This window comes from Emydura macquarii, unplaced genomic scaffold (genome assembly GCF_026122565.2).
Source record: "Emydura macquarii macquarii isolate MOO-44397 ecotype Brisbane River unplaced genomic scaffold, CSIRO-AGI_Emac_v2 contig_306, whole genome shotgun sequence".
NCBI lineage: Eukaryota > Metazoa > Chordata > Testudines > Chelidae > Emydura > Emydura macquarii.
Genome location: NW_027130443.1, coordinates 4,715,367 through 4,730,954, shown reverse-complemented (window position 1 = coordinate 4,730,954; position 15,588 = coordinate 4,715,367). Strand labels below are relative to the sequence as shown.

The 15,588-nt window shown below is 61.8% G+C and overlaps 1 protein-coding gene across 1 annotated transcript in view; it reads right to left on the bottom strand.

Annotated features, from left to right (window-relative positions):
- Positions 1-720: 720 nt before the first annotated feature.
- UNC13A (unc-13 homolog A) overlaps positions 721-15,588 on the bottom strand; it is a 77,372-nt gene continuing 62,504 nt past the window's right edge. Inside the window, exons 38-46 of the mRNA XM_067562030.1 lie at positions 14,680-14,709; positions 12,273-12,329; positions 11,834-11,914; positions 11,295-11,442; positions 10,012-10,068; positions 6,116-6,208; positions 5,467-5,626; positions 3,684-4,043; positions 721-917 (exon numbers count right to left, since the gene is read on the bottom strand). Coding sequence (XP_067418131.1) covers positions 3,755-4,043; positions 5,467-5,626; positions 6,116-6,208; positions 10,012-10,068; positions 11,295-11,442; positions 11,834-11,914; positions 12,273-12,329; positions 14,680-14,709 — 915 coding nt within the window. The 3' untranslated portion in view covers positions 721-917; positions 3,684-3,754. The remainder of the gene's footprint in view (positions 918-3,683; positions 4,044-5,466; positions 5,627-6,115; positions 6,209-10,011; positions 10,069-11,294; positions 11,443-11,833; positions 11,915-12,272; positions 12,330-14,679; positions 14,710-15,588) is intronic.

The following is a 15,588-nucleotide window of genomic DNA, read 5'->3' as shown; positions in this document are numbered from 1 at the left end:
CAGCCCTCCCCCTGCAAGGTGCTAGGAGGGGAAAGGGGCCTATTGCTCCTGGACATCAACTCCGTGCCCTGGCCGTGCTGGGGCCTGCCTCCCTCACAGGCGCGTAGAATCAAATCCCTCAAGCTTGCCCTGGCCACACAGATGCTGCCGGGCTCAGACAGAGGCAGGGGGTGGCTGGGTAAGGAGCACGGGGCGGCTGCACTCCTGGCTCTGCCCTGGGCCCGGCTCTCTGAGCCCGCAATGCAGCTGGCTCTTCTCTCCCTGCTCTGTGCAGGGCAGGGCCTGAAGCCCTTTACCTCATGGGCCGGGGCTGGGTAAAGGCTGCGCTGAGGCCTCTGTCCTTGCTGGAAATTGTCCTCCGGCTACCCTGGAAGTCTCACTGCCAGCGAGGGGGCTGGGCCTGGGCAGAGGCTGCAGGCACCAGGCTAATACACGTAGACTAGCTTGAGCGCTCGCTCGTCTGGGCTCTATAATGTGGGTCAGCCGTTCCTCCAGTCCCTTCTGTGCTCCCCCCAGGCCCTGGCATGTAGTCTCCCTCCTTCCCTCGGCTCCTGGCAGCCCCCCCTTGGCCATCCTTCGCTGGGCAGTAGAGCAAAGCTGCTGCTGCGACGCTGTCTGCACTGCCTGGTTCAGCTCCAGCCCTGCAACAGTGGGACCCCAGCCCCTGCGCTCGCCTTGCTGGGGAACCTGCAGGCTTCCTCCTCCCTGCTGCCATCTTCCATAAACCCCAGAGCGGCTTCTGCTGTGAGTTGCTATTTCTGGGACCCTGACTGCACCCAGCAGCTCTTGTGCTGACGCTCAGTTTTTTGCTTGTTTGCTGTGGTGGGGAAAAAATAGCGGCAGGTGTGAAACGAGGCTCCCTCCCTCCCCTGCGGAGCCGCGGTGCTGCTGGGGTCAGATCAGCTCGGAAATCAGCCCTGTGGAGGGGAAAGAGGCGTTGGTGCTGTACGTTCTGCTGGGGGGCTGGCACGCTGCTCTCCCATACCCCATGCAGCTTACAATGGGGTGAGGGGTGTATGGAAGCAGGGGATGGGGCAGCAATGCAGGAGTGTATCTGGTTAAATCTCTGAGCTGCCATGGGTTGAAAACATTCAGCGGCCTGGGAAGGGTAGAGGGGGTGTCTCCCCTGAGCTCTGTGTGACCTTGCTCAAGCCACCCCAGCCTTTCATGATCGTCCATCCCCCTCACTTCAATAAGTCACAGGCTGTGCCAGGAGCCCTCGGGCCAGCGCCTGCCCCTGGCTGGCGGCTTGGAAAACCTGGGCTCTGGCCAGGCTGTGACGCAACGCTGGCAGCCGTGGTCCAGCCATCAGGAGTCAGTGCCAGGGAGTTTTGGGGGGGTGTCTAAATCCAGCTGTGGTGGCTGGGGGGTGCTAGGTGCTGAAATCAGCTGGGCCTTCAACCTTGAAGCCAGAACTGGAGGGGTTTAGCTGCAGTTACTGGGGCTGTTGGAAGGGAAGTGGGGGGGCGCCGAGTAAAAACCACCCAAACCGGAAGGCAAACCGAGATGCTTTAGTGAAATCCCACCGCTGCTAACGGCCCTGCAGCCTGCTCCGTGTGGGGCTACAACAAGCGTGGAGGCAGCAGCTGCCCTTGGCTAAAAAGCCACCAGCCGGGGGAGGGACATGAACCCTCCTGCAGCAGGGGAGATGCTGCTCACTAGCTGTGACGAGCGTAGGGTGGGCAGCTGATCCCACACCCGCTTGTAGCAGTTCTTGCCCCTTCCTCTGCGTTACCTGCTGTTGGCCCCACCAGAGCCAGGATCCTGAACTGGGCTTTGGAGCGGCTCCAGGCTGGTGCTTCCTCTGTTCTCGGTGCTGCCCGGCTCAGCCTGGAGTGGGCTGGGTCGGGGACCATGGCTGGTTAAGCTGGCAGGGGCGGCTGCCTGGCTCTGGGGTTCCTCTCCAAGGGGAGGGGACCTTTGCCAGGGGATGGTGGGGCCATGGCCAAGGCTGGCATTGCTGATGGGGAGAGGCTGCCCCTCAGCTGAGATGGGCAGGGGATGGTGGCCTGGCTCAGCAGGCAGTGCCCTGGGTTTAACGGGCTGCAGTTGTGTAAAACCGTCTCTATTTACAGAGCTGGCGGCAGGGGCCAGGCTGTCCTGCCCCCCCCCCCCCCGCCCCAGGCACAGCTCCCTGGGGCAACTCAAAGCAAACCCCTCAGGTGGCGCAGGGGAGAGCTGGTGCCTGCCGTGGGGGGCGGGGGGGGAAGATAGGAGGCTGCGTGCCAAGTCCAGGACGAGATGCCAGCACTGGCTGGCATGAGGTGCCGGAGGGTTTGGGGGGGGGGGGGGTTAGGCCTCCCCACGCTGCCCTTGGCTTAGCCAGGTAGTGGTGCCTGGTGTGTGTGTGTGTGTGTGTGTGTGTGTGTGTGTGTGTGTGTGTGTGTGTGTGTGTGTGTGTGTGTGTGTGTGTGTGTGTGTGTGTGTGTGTGTGTGTGTGTGTGTGTGTGTGTGTGTGTGTGTGTGTGTGTGTGTGTGTGTGTGTGTGTGTGTGTGTCCCTCTCTCAGCAGGCCCGGGGCGGCGGCACAGGGATGCACCCACCTCATGGCCGGGCAGTGACTCTCCTCCCCTTGTCCTAGCCCCATAGCTAACTCCCTCGCACTCGGGCTGTGGCTCCCTCTCCCCTCCCCCAGCCGCCTGACAGGGGCCATGCAGCCCCTCGCTCCACCCTGCACATGGGCTTTGCGGCTCCCTCTCGCCCAGGGCGGCGAGGCTGGGCCGGGCAGTACAGGCGCGCGGCCCCGTTGGCACAGCAGCGGCCAGTGGCCGATCCCTGGCCCCGGGCAGGTGCTGGCTCTGAGTCGGCTGACTCTGCGCCGCCTGCGTGCAGACCTGAACTTGCTTCGCCCCTGCCCCCCTTTCCTGCTAGCCTGGGTGGGGCAGGGACAAGTTCAGCCCCAGACCTGCTACCCGGCCTTAGACTAAGCTGCTCTGCGCCTCCTGCCCAGATTGCATGGGCCATTCAGCATGGGGTGTGAGGGCCAGACGCGAGGACGGGGGGCTCCCAGGGCAGCCAGAGGGAGCAGGCTGACACTGGCTCACGGGTGTCCTTGGAGGTAGCCCTGGAGGAGGAACTGAGGCCCCGGTTCACCCTCCCTGCGCCCCCATCGCTGCCTGGCTCGTTGCTCTTGCCGAATGAGGCTGCCACGACCACCCGTGCGGTTTGGACAAGTGATGCTGCCTCCTGCTGGAGGGAATTAACCTACTCAACGATGTGGCATAACCCCTATACTGCTACCAGCTAGGGCGATTCTCCTGGAGCTCAGGAGGGAGTGGGGAGAGACAGACGGGCTGGGATCTAGCCCTTGGAAGCTGAGGGCAGCGCCGTCCAACCTTGCACTCCGCGCAAGAGGCTGAGGTTTGTTCATAGGCTCCTGTCTCATGGTCTGGCCCAGGCCTCAGCTTCCCCCTCCCCCAGTGGCTGTCGCTGCAGAAACAGGCTCAGGAAGAGGCGCTAAGATCGCCCCTGCCAACAGCGAGGGCAGCTCGTGCTCCCGGGGGTGGGGGGGGGTTGCATCTTCCCTGCCCCTGGGCGGCTAGGCCGGCGCCCTCGAGCTGCAGCCATGGACGCAGGGAGGGGCTCAAAGCACAGAATGGCCACTTAGGTCCTTGGCAGCAGGCACCAGCTTGTGGCAACGGCTGCCCTGCGTGGGGGGCTGTGGACGACCTGTATGGCTTTTACCTGGCTGGAGGATGTTGTATAAAAGGGGCGGGGGGAGCCGGGGAGGAGATGTTCTCCGCCCATTCGGGCCCTTAACTGCTGCCTTCCTCGGCCGAGCGCGTGTCCGACTTGAGCTTGACGAACTCCTTGGCCACTTCGTCGTTGTTGCGCTGCGAGAGGATGCGCAGCACGGTGAGGCCCGTGTCGTCCATGTGGATCCGCCGGCCCAGGGGCAGCCAGCAGGCGCAGCTGCCCCGGTGCACGATGTCTTTGAGCTGCAGCACGGCGATGCCCACCGTCCGGTCCTCCCGGGCGAAGCAGTAGTCCTTGACGCACACCTGCACCTCGTAGCACTCGGGGCCTGTCTCGCTGCTCAGGGTGCTGCACGGGAGGGAAGGGGACGGTTACTGGAGGCTCTGAAGCCTGGGTGCAGGGACTGGGCCCCAGCTCCTTCCAATAATCCTAGAGCGACCATGAGCCGGGGCTGCTGTGTCCCTGATGGGGCTTCTGATCAGCATTGATGGAACAGAAATGGGCTCTCACAGGGAGTAGACTGAGCCGAGGGCTTTCAACGGCAGCTAAATAAATAGATATAGCTAAATAAGTCTATCTGTCAAATCTACGCTGCAGTGCCGTCACCCATCACTGAAATTCAGCCCCTTGTGGCTAAACCGGGGGGGGGGGGCTGTTTAACCACTTTAGGACAGGAAGCGCGACGTGCTAGCAAGTGCAAGAGCGAGCACACGCGGACAGCAGTGCAGTTACCGCACTTGGATTTCAGGGTAAAAATCTTTTTGCCAAAAACAAAAGAAACCACGGGTGCTGCGAGAGCTTCAGTTGAACAGTAGTTGGCTGAATAATTAACTGTGAAGAGTAATTACTATGGGGAAAAAAATCAAAAATTCATAGCGCCACTTACTTTGCATTATCAGCCTCACTCAAGTGATGGCTGAGCTGTGATGTTGGCATTTAAAAAATAAATAAATCAAATAATGAACAAATCGCCTTGCTCCCACCCTTGATCCGAGTTAGGGGATCGGCTGTAACTAGCTCTTTGGGTTTGACGTCTCATCTGAAAGCTGGAACTAGAGCTGAACTGTGTGTGTGTAGAACTCTGACACACATAAGAAAAAAATCATTTGCTTCTATGTTTCCCACTGAAAAATACAATTTTTTTGGTGGAAATCTGACTTAGGCAATAGTGCTGCAATGCTTCATGGGAATTGTAGAGCAGGTACCTCATGCTCCCATTCTACTTTACAGATAGGGCTTCCCAGATGGACTACAACTCCCATGGTATCCCCTCTTACAGAGAGGGAGCGGTGCATCATGGGAAGCCCTGGCCATGGTGACTTATGGGAGAAATAGTTCTGGAGCCTCATGCGTCCATTCTCTTCTATTGGTGGCGCATCCTTCCTGGACTACATCTCCCATAGTGTACCATGGTCTCCCTCTTGGAGGGAGTGCATCATGGGAAGCCCTGGACATGGTGCATTATGGGAGATGTAGTCCCAACACTGTGGGGTTTTTTTTTTGCAGAAAACGGACCCTTTTTGCAAAAGAGTCATTGAGCAGAAAACCTAATTCTCCATCAAAAATCAGCTTGGACAGAAATTTTTGACCAGTCCCACGAGCACCTTGAGCAGCACAGCGCCCCCCTAGTGCATCAGCTGACTCGGAGAGAGAGATGCCTGAATCCCCACCACTCCTACCCAGCTGGTCTTCAGGTGCAAATCCCGCCCCGGCCCAGCCCTGCTGAGTGCGTCAGATCTCGGAACCGAAACGCCATGTCAAAGCCACTCACAACTGGAAGCTTTCATTGTATTTGGGGGCCCAGCTGTTGTTCTTGGACTTGGTGGCAAATTTCCTCTTCTTGTCGCTGAGCTGGGGCCCGATGATGTTGACCTCGATGAAGGGCCGGAAGATGCCCGACGTCTGCCACCTGAGGTCGTTAGCAGCCACGACTACGAGAAAGGAAACGGCGGGTCAGATGGCAGCTTGGGGCTGAGGCGGGGAGGGTGCTGGGCTGGCGCTGCCTATGAGCGAGACAGGCGGGGAAAGGTCGTGGGGGTGGCACAATTGGCAACCAAACATTCAGTTGCTGCAGGTGATTCACTCCTGTCCATCCCCGCAACAACCCTGGCAGCAAGACACTGTCCTGGGCCGGGGGGTAAAGTGATGGGTATGAGCAGGGCGGCTGCTGGGTGAGCACTGGGCTGGGGCACTGTACCTTCCCTCCGCTTGCCCAGTACTAACGTCAAAGCCTTTCCCCAGCGGCATTCGTCCCCGTGTGCCCCACGCCGCACAGAAAGCGAAGCAGCGCCTGGGAGCCCTTCCACGGGCTCTCAGCATCGTCCCCACCCCAGGTCGCCTGGAGCTGGGAGGAGACCCCTGGCGTCCTGCCGCTTTCCCTGTGCTCGGCGCGCTAGGCTTGCCCCTCGGCGGGTACCCACCTTTGACGGTGACTTTGTGTTCCCCGGTGCCAGGGTGAGTGAAGAGCTCCACGTGGATCGACACCTCCCCCACCGGGTCATCCACGCCGGATCCTGCTCCGCAAAGGTAAGGCAAGGTGTGAGCTCCCCCCCCGTCCGAGAACATACAGCAGGCCAGGTCATGTCCCCCCCAACCCCCCTGCTGGAGGAATCAGGTCACCAGCTCGGGCGAGCATCTCAAAGGCAGAGAGTTTTCCTGCTTCCCTCCCAGTGCCAGTGTGAGCCGGCCAGGGGGCTGTGGAAAGACAGCCGCGGCCTTCCCCTCGCTGCAGGCCAGCACCCGCATGCCAAGCAGGGCTTCAGGGCAAGGAACAATGGTGCCAGCCTCGTCCCCATTGCCCCAGGTGAAGTGGTTCCTTCCCCTTCCCTAGGGCTGGTCCCCTGAGAATCGCTACAAGGGCTGGGTGTGCAACACACCCCCAGCGGGGGAAACCTGGCGCCATTCTCCTGCAGTCAGCAGAGCAGCTCTGGATCCGCACTGGTTTAAGTGAGAGCAGAGCCGGACCCGGATGCCTTTAAGGCCCTTCAACTCCCCACTGAGTAAATAAGGAAACAGCCGCCCAGAAACAGTGCGGGCTAGTGGCCTGCTGGGCTGCAGGAGCTCTGTCTCAGCTCTACCACTGGGCCAGGCAACGAAGTCACTTTGGCCCACAGCCACGAAGGGGCTGAGGTGCCGAACTCCTGATCCCTTTGAAGATCTGGGCTCTCTCCGTGCACGGCTGGAGTGTCTCGCTGGCTCTAAGCCAGTGCACATACAGCCCCTGGCACAATGGAAGGCTGCTCTTGGGTTGCCCTTCATGTCACAGCCAAGTTCCACCTGAAGTCGGGGCAGAAACAGGTGACAGGCGCTGCTGTGCGGCTCCGGGGGCCCAGAGCGCTGCATGGGGAGAGCCCAGCTACGGATCCCACGGGTAGCCTAGAGTCGGAGAACCCTGCCTGGGGAGATGCTGGGGGTGGGGGGAGCAGGAGGGGAGAGGCTGAGCCCACCCGCCACATTTCACCTGGAGCCGTTTGAATCCACCCGGCTCCATCCTGCCTGATTTTTGGCAGCAGCATCTCCTCGAAGAGCCCAGCCATCTCCAGTGTCCCAGAATGTCACAGTCCCAGACCATCGGCGCCCGAGCTCATGTGACCTGAGCCCACCAGCATCTCCCCCCCCCAACTCTGCTCCCCCCTTCCGCTTACCCTCCCACCCGCTGCCCCCACCCCGCATTACCCCACAGGCACATCCCCACCAGCAAGGTGGCTCCCTGGGGCTCTGCATGCAGGCAGGGGGAGGGGAGAGAGGGCGGCAGGTGCACGGCGCGGTATGTTGGACGTGGTATGTTGGACGGGTTTCCGAGCAATTCAGTCCAACTGGGGGAGGGCAAGACCTTGAAATGGTGGCGGTGGGGGGGGTGAATCTTGCAAACCATCACGGAGCACAACCCCAGGCGGAGGAGGAAAGGCTAGCGAGGGGCCAGCGCGAACTGTCCTGTTCTGCAGGGCTCGGAGCCTGATGGGCAAAGACCATGGATCCCAGAGCGCCCGTCCCGCGCCAGCCTCAGCAGCTGGCATGTAGCTGATCACAGCTGGGCTCGGAGAAGCAGGGGGGTTGGAGTTACCGGGCTACTGGGTGAAGGCAGAGCGCAGAAGCCAAACCCAGTCCATAAGCATTTGTGGCTTTTCCCTCCCGCAAGGCCTGTGGAACCAGCACCGCTCCAGGCAGCTGCCGAGCCGCTTCCTTCCTGGTAAAGGCAGCCTGGCACGGCCGGGGCCCCATCGTCACGTGTGGCCAGCACCAGCCGCCGCGGCGGCATGCGTGAGAACCTAGCAGCGATGCGGGCCCCTGCCTGAGGGCACAGCGCCTGTGCCCACATGGTTAGCGGTTGGCCCGTGCCCTGATGCAGCTTTCCACTGTTGGCATCAGACGCCGTAGGCTGCCAATGCCGGCTGTGCTGCGGGCAAAGGAGAGAGCCCAGCCAGAGCGTGTGGGCCGGCCCAGCCGCCATCCAGCGTGCTCCCCGGCGCTGCGCCTCTGAGTATTGGGGGGGACCCCTGGGGTCTGCTTCCAGCTCGCTGGCCAGTGGGAAGCCAACCAGGGGCTAAGGCTGGGTCCCTCGCTCCCAGGGAGGGCTACAACCAGATGGGAGACAGGGTGTGTGGTCCTCTGCTGACCTGCTCTTGGAGGTCATGGGGCCAGAGGGGTGCTAGAAAGCAGGGAGCAGTGACACAGCCTCTGAGGACGAAGGTGTGTGGGGGATGCTGAGGGACCCCTTATGGGGTGGAGCGGGGAGGGGGCAAGAGAGCCAAGTCTCAGCCTCTGTTCCACACCCCTGCACATGGAACCTAATGGCCAAGTGGGAGCATGGTCGAAGATAACAGCCTACTACTGTTAGCAGCTGATGAAGCGCCGCCTTTAGCACCGGTGCTAGAGGTGTGTGCTGCAGCGGTGAAGCTGTTGGATTCAACTGCCCCGTGGTGGAGGGACGGTGGCTGCTGCATCCAGCTCCAAGGTGGCGGCGATGGGACCGGGTCCCACCTCTGCTCCGGTGGGGGTGAGCGCGAGGGGGGAACCTCTCTGGATCCATAGCCTTTGGCCCCAGCTTGCCAAATAACCGCACTCACGTCTCGTTCTCTTTCCCCTCCAGATCTGCACCAAACCCAAACAATAGCCCCCCCTTCCCCCTGCACAGTCACATGCTCCCCGTTCACACCGAGGCAGGGGGGAACGATCATCTCAGTGCAAGAAGCATGGAAACCACAAATCGCAGTGACCCCCCCGCGCTTGGCCAGCACGCACCCCCCCCCCCACGCGCCAGCTGGAATGCGAATGGCGGGGCCAAGCTGCACGGGGGAGGGGGCAGCCCCCCCATTCTGATGCAGTCATTCCACTTGTTTAAGGGGGGGCAGGGCCTTGTTGCACCCGGCGTAAGGCTAGTAAGAGCCTTCCGGAGGCTGGCGAGCTGCTGGCTCTGATCCTGACGCCCCCTCACCCTGCCCTGTGCGCCCTCCCCTCCCCCAAGGCTGGGGTACATCGGGGCACGCAGTTGCCTTGCTCAGAGGGTTGAGGCTCCGCAACTCGGCTCCTGGAGGGAGCTCTCAACTCTTGGCATCGGGAGGGATGGGGACCGTGGCCGTCTCCCCTTCACTTCCCACCCACTTGTGGGTGCGGTGAATGCCTGAGCCAGTGTGTGTGTGTGAGGGGGCGGGTCTGGCAGAGGCGGAATAAGACTGGGCCCTGGGTTCCTGGGATCAAGGCCCAGTGGCCTAGGTTCACATGTCAGAAGGGACCGCTGTGCTCAGAGCACAGGCCTCAGAACGGCACCCGCTGATTCCTGCACCCAGCCCATAGCTTGTGGTTGAGCTAGCGCGCAGCTGAGCCAAAGACCCCCTGCCACACCCCTTGGTGGGCTGTTCCCATGGTTCATGACCCTCCCTGGGTCAGTGAGAAACCCCAGGGCCGGATGGAGCCCTCAGTTCTTGGGCACGTCCCCCCGCTCAACAGGGCACGTGCCGCATTACGGCCAACTCCCGTTGAGTGAGGCGCCTTGGAGCGCCTGGGCCGAGGAGGCTATCCAGAGCCCGAGAAGGGACGACCGTGGGGAAGACGCGCCCGTTTGCGGGGCTGAGAGAGGTTAGGGGTCTGGCTGGAACGAAAGACACATCCGCCTCCCCATCCCCAGCAGCTTTTAGAGCAGGCATTCCCCAGCGCTGAATGAACAGGCCTCGTCAGCCACGACCTCCCCCCCCCTGGGGCCAGCTCTCCAGGCCTTTGCTCCCTGGTCGGGGTCGGAGGGACTGTTACTAGCCCCGGCCGGTTTGGAGGTGGGGTGCTCAGGACGGGTGCATCAGGGGCTCAGCCGTGTTAGACGTACCCTTCTCAGGATAAATTTCTTCACTAAGGGTAAACCTAATACCTTTTCCACCATGAACTAGTAAAAAGGAGAGAGACAGGGAAGAGAGAGAGAGAGAGAGAGCACGTGAAAGGGAAGGAAAAGGGGAAAACATTGAAAAATAGGGAGGAAAAACAACAGAGAAAGAGATCAGATATCGCAGACAGGCGCGCCGGCTTCAGCTAGAGAATCCAAAACAAGACGTTACTGCAACATTGTGTTAGACAGCGCAGGGGCGGGGGTGTGCTGGGAGCAGGCGGCCCCCCCCCCCCGAGGGAGAGGGGAGGAGCAATTTGGGGCTGGCATGAGCTGGGGCGCCCAATGGCTCGCAGCGATTTAGGGTCTGTGGAATGTGCCAGCGGGCGTGGGTATAGCGCTGGCTGGGATCTCTGCATTGTTAATCCAGGATCCGTCTCTAGACCGGGGCTGATTAGCGCCAATGGGGCGGGCGGCTCTGTGGACACCTGTCCCACCAGCCGATGAATCACACACGCCGCAGGTCCCCAAGCCCGAGTGACGCACGTGGCCCATGCACGTGTTACCATCTCCCAGCACAGCCCCTTCTGCACCCCCTGCTAACCAAGCACGACGTGGCCAGCAGCCACCAGACAGGAGGCACAGACAGGACAAACTCCCCATTCAGAGACAGAGAGGAATCGAAGCGTGGCACGCCCGCCAGGGCTCCACCCGACCCCCTGACGTGCCTGCCCGGCACCCATGCAAGCCCTGCTTCTGCTGTCTGTAGAGTCCCTGACTCAGTTTCCCCTCCCCCAGTGGGCCAGGCCTCAGGGAGCTCCCTGTTCTCACGCAAAGGGGAACGGGGCGGGAGGTGGGGCAGGAACTAGGGCTGGCAGCTGCGTGCAGCTCCCAGTGACACAGCAGGGGTCACCCCTTCAGGGCGGGGCCCTGCACACCAGGTCCCCCCCCACCCCCGGCCGCTCCCAGGGCACACTGGGAATTTTATTATTTAAATATTTTTGGAAGTGGCCAGTGATTTGGGGCGCCTGGGACTTGATCCGCAGGGGTGCTGGTGCCCTGGAATGCCAACGGCAGCTGGGGGTGCTTGGTGCCTCTGATTGTCAAGCCCCCCGCCCCACAGACACGCCCAGTACGCCGGGTGGCGCGCAGTGCGCTGGGCTGGGCTGGGCTGCTCCGTCACAGCTGCACCCAGGACAGTGGGAGGTGGGCGGACCCAGGATGCCAGTCAGACAGGTGGGCGGCAGCCCGTGGCGGGAGCTGCACGCTGGGGCGGCGGTGCCTCTTACCCTGAGACGACTGAGTCTGCACAAAGGTTTTGATGAGCAGGTCGGTGGCCTGCGTGTACAGGGACAGGGCATAGCGCAGTGACTGCAGGTCGGGGCTTTTCTCCAGGAAGGTTTTCTTCAGCCCCACGCCTCCCGCGTGGAAATATTGCTGTGGGGAGATGGAGACCAGGTGAGGGGGAAGCCACGGGCGGGCATGGCTGGACAGCTACTGGCGGAGCCAGCATGGCAGCCTATCTGCTACGGGCACAGTCCCAGCCCGTGCAGCCCATCAGGACCGAAGAAGGGCACCCCAGCAAAGGGCGATCCGGCAGCGAGGTCTCCGCTTCTCGCTCTGGCCATGGTGCCGATGGGAAATCCTGCTGCAGTTCCCTGGCTGGATGGTGCGGGATATCCTCACTCCCCAAGAGGGGGCCTCGGGATGCCCCTCCTCCTGGGACAGACTGCATTTATCCCGACCTTTAGCTGTGCCCGGGATGCCGGCACAGGAGCAGGGAAAGGCGGGCAGCCGGACGGGTGCAGGGGAGACGGCACAAATTTACCTTGATGGTGTCCAAGGCCAGCTCCACCACAGCGCACTGCTTGGGGGTCAGGCTCTTCGCCTCCTCGCGCACCATGTGGTCCTGAAATGAGCGAGTTGCTCGGTAAGAACCAGGTCTGTACCATGCCTCTTCCCCCCCACTCCCCCATATTAAGGAAGCACCAGGCTTGGTGCAGCAGGGCTGACAGGCGATGGATGCTCCAGGGATAACAGCTGACTGATCTCCTCCAATGACTGTACAAAGTCCTTTTAAAGGGGCCTAATTAGCCTGGTTTCTCGCTTTATATTAACGACGGCTCAGATCAGCTAACGAGCTTTCCAGGTGCCGCAGCTTATAGCCCGAGTTGCAATCACTGGCTAATGGACCCCTGGGGAGGTGCCCCATCGCCCAGAGATTAAATGGAGCCACGCTTTCCCAAACTGGCTCTCAGTCCTTTTACCTTCAGTTTCGACAGCTGCCCCAGCTCCTTGGCGGCGTTGAAGATCATCTGGGTGCCCTGCAGCGCACAAGAGAGAGAACAAAAGGCAAAGAGGCTCGAAAGCGACCCTTCGCTGTACCAGCTGATTGCATCCACCGTTGGGGGGCCCATGCCCAGTCACTGGGAGGAGAGAATTGCTGGCAGCGGGCTCTCAGGGCTGGGCGGAGGAGGGACAATACTGGCGAGCGTGAGTAGTGCGGGGTGTGTACGTGTGTGAATAGTGCCCGGTTGGTTTCCCTGCAGAGCACCCTGACGCGAAGCACATGAGCCGTAGGGTGACCAGATTGCAAGTGTGAAAAATCGTGATGGGGGGCAATAGGCACCTACATAAGCCAAAGCCCTGAATATCGGGACGGTCCCTATAAAATCGGGACATCTGGTCACGCTGGTGAGCAGCCCCCAGGCCTGAGGATCTGCCAGGCAGACGCACCAGCCGGCATGTATCACAGCTGGCCAAATGGACTCACAAATATTTGTGCCAACAGAGCAGCGAGTTAGGCGCTCTCTGCCTAGCAGGGGCACCAGGCCGCAGCCATGGCTGGGTAGCCACGGAGCTGTGGAAGGCCGATGCTAATGAGCACACCCAGAGAGTTAGCCCAGGTTATTTGGGGGCGCAAAGTGCTTGCCTTCTCTCTGTTGCACAAGGCTCTGGAAGGCGCTAGCTACTTGCCCATGCCAGGTGTGTGACTCTGGGGATCAGATCCCAGAGCGGGGGCTGGCTGGTTCTCCGTAGCCTCAGCTGACAAAGCAGCAGCTGGATTCTGCCCTCTCTGATGCCCCGCGCTGGGTGTGAATTGGGCCGGGTGACTGCAGTGGACAGGAATGACTCCCGGCATGTCTGCGTCAAGAGCGAGCCCCCTGCTGCCTCCTGCCACAGCATCCCGACCCCGGGTCCCGCTTCTGAAGTGCACGAGGCCAACGTCCAGTCCTACCCCCAGGGGCCGGCCCGTGGGGCTTGGCGGGGGGTTGGAGAGACAGTCCGAACCCACCTTGCTTCCCCCCTCCCCTCCATCCCATTAGAGCAACACAAGCCGGAGAGGACAAGAGAGAGAAAGGAAAGAGCGCGTGACAGACCGGAGCACGGGACGGAGACACAGGGGGGCTGGGCAGGGACGCAGAGCGGAGGAGGACGGTCCAGCTTGCTGAGCTTTCAGCGACCAGCCTGGGACCCTCCGGAGCCCGAACGGGCACTGGGTGAGCAGGTGACGCTCACGGCACAGTTCAAATGAGGCCTGGAGCATCCTCCCTGCCTCCCCGCCCTGTGCTGTGGGTTCCTGGGGTCTGTGCGCCTCCCTGGAGGGGCTGGAGCCGGGAGCCCCTGGGACGGGCTAGGAACAGAACTCGCTCCGGAGGGATGTGGGTCGTGGTCGGCGTGGGGGGGCGGGAGGGGGCCTGCCAGTGTCAGGGCTCGGCTCCCCCAGCCCCGGGAGAGGAAACGGTGGCGGCTGACGACTGCCGCCAAGCTGCCCTTAGTGGCTGCCGTGGCGCCGGGTTGGACAGGCCGAGGGCACCCGTTGGCCAACGGAGCGGGGGACAGGGTCACTGGGTCTCATGAAAGCTGACATCCCTGGGGGGAGTGGGGGGGGATCTCACTTTGGGAAAGGGTTCCCCCCCCCCCCCCACCCCAGTGCCCCTTTCCAAAGGGCTGCTCCCCTCAGCCCCTCCCGACAAAGGAAACCCAGCCCGGACAGGCCCGGGGAAAGGAGGGTGCAGCTTGCATGTGTCAGGGTGGGAAGGAGACGGGCGTAACGCCCCCGCTCTTGGGCCCAGCGTCCCGTCTGCAGTGGCCCAACAGAGATCCGACTGGAACGCCTCCCAGAGCCCTTCACACCCCCGCGACGGACAGCGGGGCGCACGAGGGCCCAGCCGGGAAGTGGTTGCACGGAGAGTCAGAACCAGGAATGGCGCCTGATTCCAGGTCTCCTGCTCCAACCACTCGACCTAGTCCTCCCCGGAGCCAGGAAAGAACCCGGCTGTCCTGACGCTCAGTCTCCTGCTCCAAGCACTAGACCCCACTCCCTTCTGTAGGGTTTGGCTTGCTGGGAGAGCGGGGCCTGGCCCTACATACAGTCATGGCCCCAGTCAGCAATGGTTCCATACCCTGCCAAGAGCTGGGCCCCAGTAACCCTTCCCTGGCTGGCCTCAGCTCCCTTCCCACGCCCCAGCATGCAGGCAGGTCAGCGAGCTGAGCCGGTCGGGGGGAAGGTTCTTCAGTCAGAACAGAGCACACCACGCCACGTTACAGACGAGCTCACGGGCCCCGTCCCTGGGGCGCACAGGACGGAGGGAGGGGGTGGGAGAACAACGGCAAAAGACACAGAGGAGAGAGAGCAAAACCAAGCAGGCTTAGAATAAAACAGAGTCTTACATCTGTGTGACTGGGCAACTTCACCCTGCTCTGGAGAGAGAAGAGCATTGCAGATAGTTAGCACAGTCAGCAGCAGCTGCCCAACACGGCCGGGGGTCACCCCACTCCCTGCCCCGCTGAGGACGGCCCCCGGCCCCCGGCACACCGCGCCAGGGCCAAGCCCACCAGCCCAGGCTGGGTCGGAGCCAGCGTTCTCGCCTCTGGCCAGCGAGATGCGGCAGGAGTCGGGCCCGATTCTTTGCGGGGGCAAACCGCTGTCCCTTTGCTGGTGCCAGAGGCTTGGGCCCGGTCACTCGCTGAGCTTTTTTCCACACTCCAGACGGCTCCACCGCCTGCTGGCCTGTGTTAAGTCCCCTGTTCTCAGGCCGCCCCACCCTGCGAGAATGACGGGGCGCTCTCCCTGTCTTCCCAGGTGGCCATCTACCCTGCCAGCCACACCCCATCACAGGTGTTCTTGGGTGCCCTTTGCTTTCCCGGGGTGAGTCGGGGGCAGCTCCTGAATGATGATCCCCTGCCAGGGTCTCCAGGCCCTTTACAATGCACTAATCCACCAACCTCTCACTATATGTAGCCTTGTTTGACTACTGGGGCAACTGAGGCACACAGCAAGGCAGTGGCTTGCTCATGGCAAAGCCATGGCAGAGCCAAAAAGAGCCCAGGAGTCCTGGCTCCCATCCCCCCTGCTCTAGCAAGCCTGCAACACTTCCCTGCACAGGACAGGTGAACGTTTCTGGGCAATGCACAGAACCTGGGCCCATGGGCAGCGGTTCGGGCGCGCACCCTCGTGCTGCTATTTTCTCTGCTTTTGAACCAGAAACATTAGCCAGCCCCCATTGCAGGTGGGCACGAAAATCCAGGCTGGGACTGACCAGCACCTGCCCCAGGTGCGAGTTCCCAGCTGGGCGAAGG